A 2,134-nucleotide genomic window follows, 5' to 3' on the forward strand; every position below is an offset into this window, starting at 1 on the left:
ATAAGTATTTCCCATAAACAAGCAATCCATTCCCCCTTACTTAAAAATGAAAAAAAGATGCATGCATATGCAAATGTCTGAACTATAAACTGGTAATGGAGGGTAAACATCTATTGCTTATCCCAGGCTATCCCTTGATATCCTATGAATTTAAATAGTAAAAAATACCTGCCATGACAGAATTTAGAATACAAAATAAAAAGCCCCTTATTTCAGTAATCTCACTTTGAATTTTCCATTTGAAACAAGTGTCTACAGTTCTCATGGACCAGTAAAGTTATTACAGTTCATGGTTTTATGGTATCCATCCAAGGACTGTCTTTGTAAAACTTTATAACCTTGGGTATTGTAAATTATGCTGGAAAAACTATACCTATAACAAAATGTGGATTCCAAATATCTACTAGAATCCTCCTTTAGAAAAATTAACCCAGATTTATTTCATTCTTTGCAAGCAAAGCACCCATACATACATACAGACAGACACACATAAACCCTTTTTCCCTCTCCATTTGCAGATAGCGTGGGAAAGACACAGCCTACAGGTATCTAACCTGGGGATTTAGGCTGCTCACCTGCTTGCTCCTATGTGATGGATGTGTCCACGTGGAAAGAAATGGAGGTGGCACTGGTTAATTTTGACAACACTGATGAAATAATGGAAGAGCCTTGTTTTTCAAGTGACCTCAATGCTGCTGAGCAATTGCACAAAGGGCGTTCCAGCTGTGCCAGCCTTCTGTCTAACTGGAGAATACTCATCAACAATGAGAACACCAACAATGAGACAATATTCTCCAAATTGTCTGCTGAGTTCTGTGACCACTTGGGGGCTGAGAACGGGGGCATGGATGAGGGTGATCAGAGGGTAATAATCAACATTGCTGGGCTGAAATTTGAGACGCAGCTCAAGACACTTCATCAGTTTCCAGATACCCTACTTGGAGATCCTGAGAAAAGAATACATTACTTTGATTCCATGAGAAATGAGTACTTCTTTGACAGGAATAGGCCCAGTTTTGATGGAATACTGTATTACTATCAGTCTGGAGGTAAAATTCGGAGACCAGCTAATGTTCCTATAGATATCTTTGCTGATGAGATCACTTTCTATGAACTTGGTGACGAAGCGATGGATCAGTTCAGAGAAGATGAAGGCTACATTAAGGATCCTATCACCCTTTTGCCATCCAATGACTTTCATAGACAGTTCTGGTTGCTCTTTGAGTATCCTGAAAGCTCAAGTGCAGCCAGGGGTGTGGCTTTGGTCTCAGTTTTGGTCATTGTTATTTCTATTATTATTTTCTGTGTAGAGACTTTACCTGAATTCAGAGATGAGAAGGAGCTAAAGTACGAAAGTAATAATGTAACCAACGCTGTTATGGCATCTAATACTTTCACAGATCCTTTCTTCATAATAGAGACCGCTTGCATCATTTGGTTCTCTTTTGAACTAGTGGTCAGATTCATTGTTTGCCCCAGCAAAACCGAGTTCTTCAAAAATATTATGAATATCATTGATATTGTATCCATCATTCCATATTTCGTGACCCTTACTACCGAGCTGATTCAACATAGTGAGCTGAATGGCCAGCAGAATATGTCTTTGGCCATCCTCAGGATTATCCGCCTGGTCAGGGTATTCCGCATCTTCAAGCTTTCTCGGCACTCCAAGGGGCTACAAATCTTAGGACAGACTCTCAAGGCCAGCATGAGGGAACTTGGCTTGCTCGTCTTCTTTCTCTTCATAGGAGTCATCTTGTTTTCTAGTGCCATCTACTTTGCAGAGGTGGATGAACCACAGTCACATTTCTCCAGCATACCTGATGGCTTCTGGTGGGCTGTGGTCACCATGACGACTGTTGGCTATGGAGACATGTGCCCTACCACCCCGGGGGGAAAGATAGTGGGGACTCTGTGTGCTATAGCAGGGGTGCTCACCATTGCACTGCCTGTGCCAGTCATTGTGTCCAATTTTAATTATTTCTACCACAGGGAGACAGAAAACGAAGAAAGACAAGTCTTGCCTAGAGAGATAGAAAAAATACTAACTAGGGCAGTCACAGGGAATGGGAGTATAGATTCCTTGAATATCACAGATGAAAACTTTTCTCAAGAAAAGAAAAAAATGTATTGA

The 2,134-nt window shown here is 40.9% G+C and overlaps 1 protein-coding gene across 1 annotated transcript; it reads left to right on the top strand.

The window, feature by feature from the left end:
• The first annotated feature begins 592 nt into the window (after nucleotides 1-592).
• KCNA10 (potassium voltage-gated channel subfamily A member 10) lies at nucleotides 593-2,134 on the top strand. Its single transcript, XM_014056726.2, has one exon. The coding sequence runs from the start codon at nucleotides 593-595 to the stop codon at nucleotides 2,132-2,134; it is 1,542 nt and encodes a 513-aa protein (XP_013912201.2).

Source organism: Thamnophis sirtalis, unplaced genomic scaffold (assembly GCF_051295495.1).
Source record: "Thamnophis sirtalis isolate CommonGarterSnake01/CBP01778 unplaced genomic scaffold, rThaSir2_p1.2 scaffold_7, whole genome shotgun sequence".
Taxonomy (NCBI): Eukaryota; Metazoa; Chordata; class Lepidosauria; order Squamata; family Natricidae; genus Thamnophis; species Thamnophis sirtalis.

What these genes read in the sequence shown, in the direction of transcription:
- KCNA10 (XM_014056726.2), top strand. Translation starts at nt 593, where the DNA reads ATGGATGTGTCCACGTGGAAAGAAATGGAGGTGGCACTGGTTAATTTT.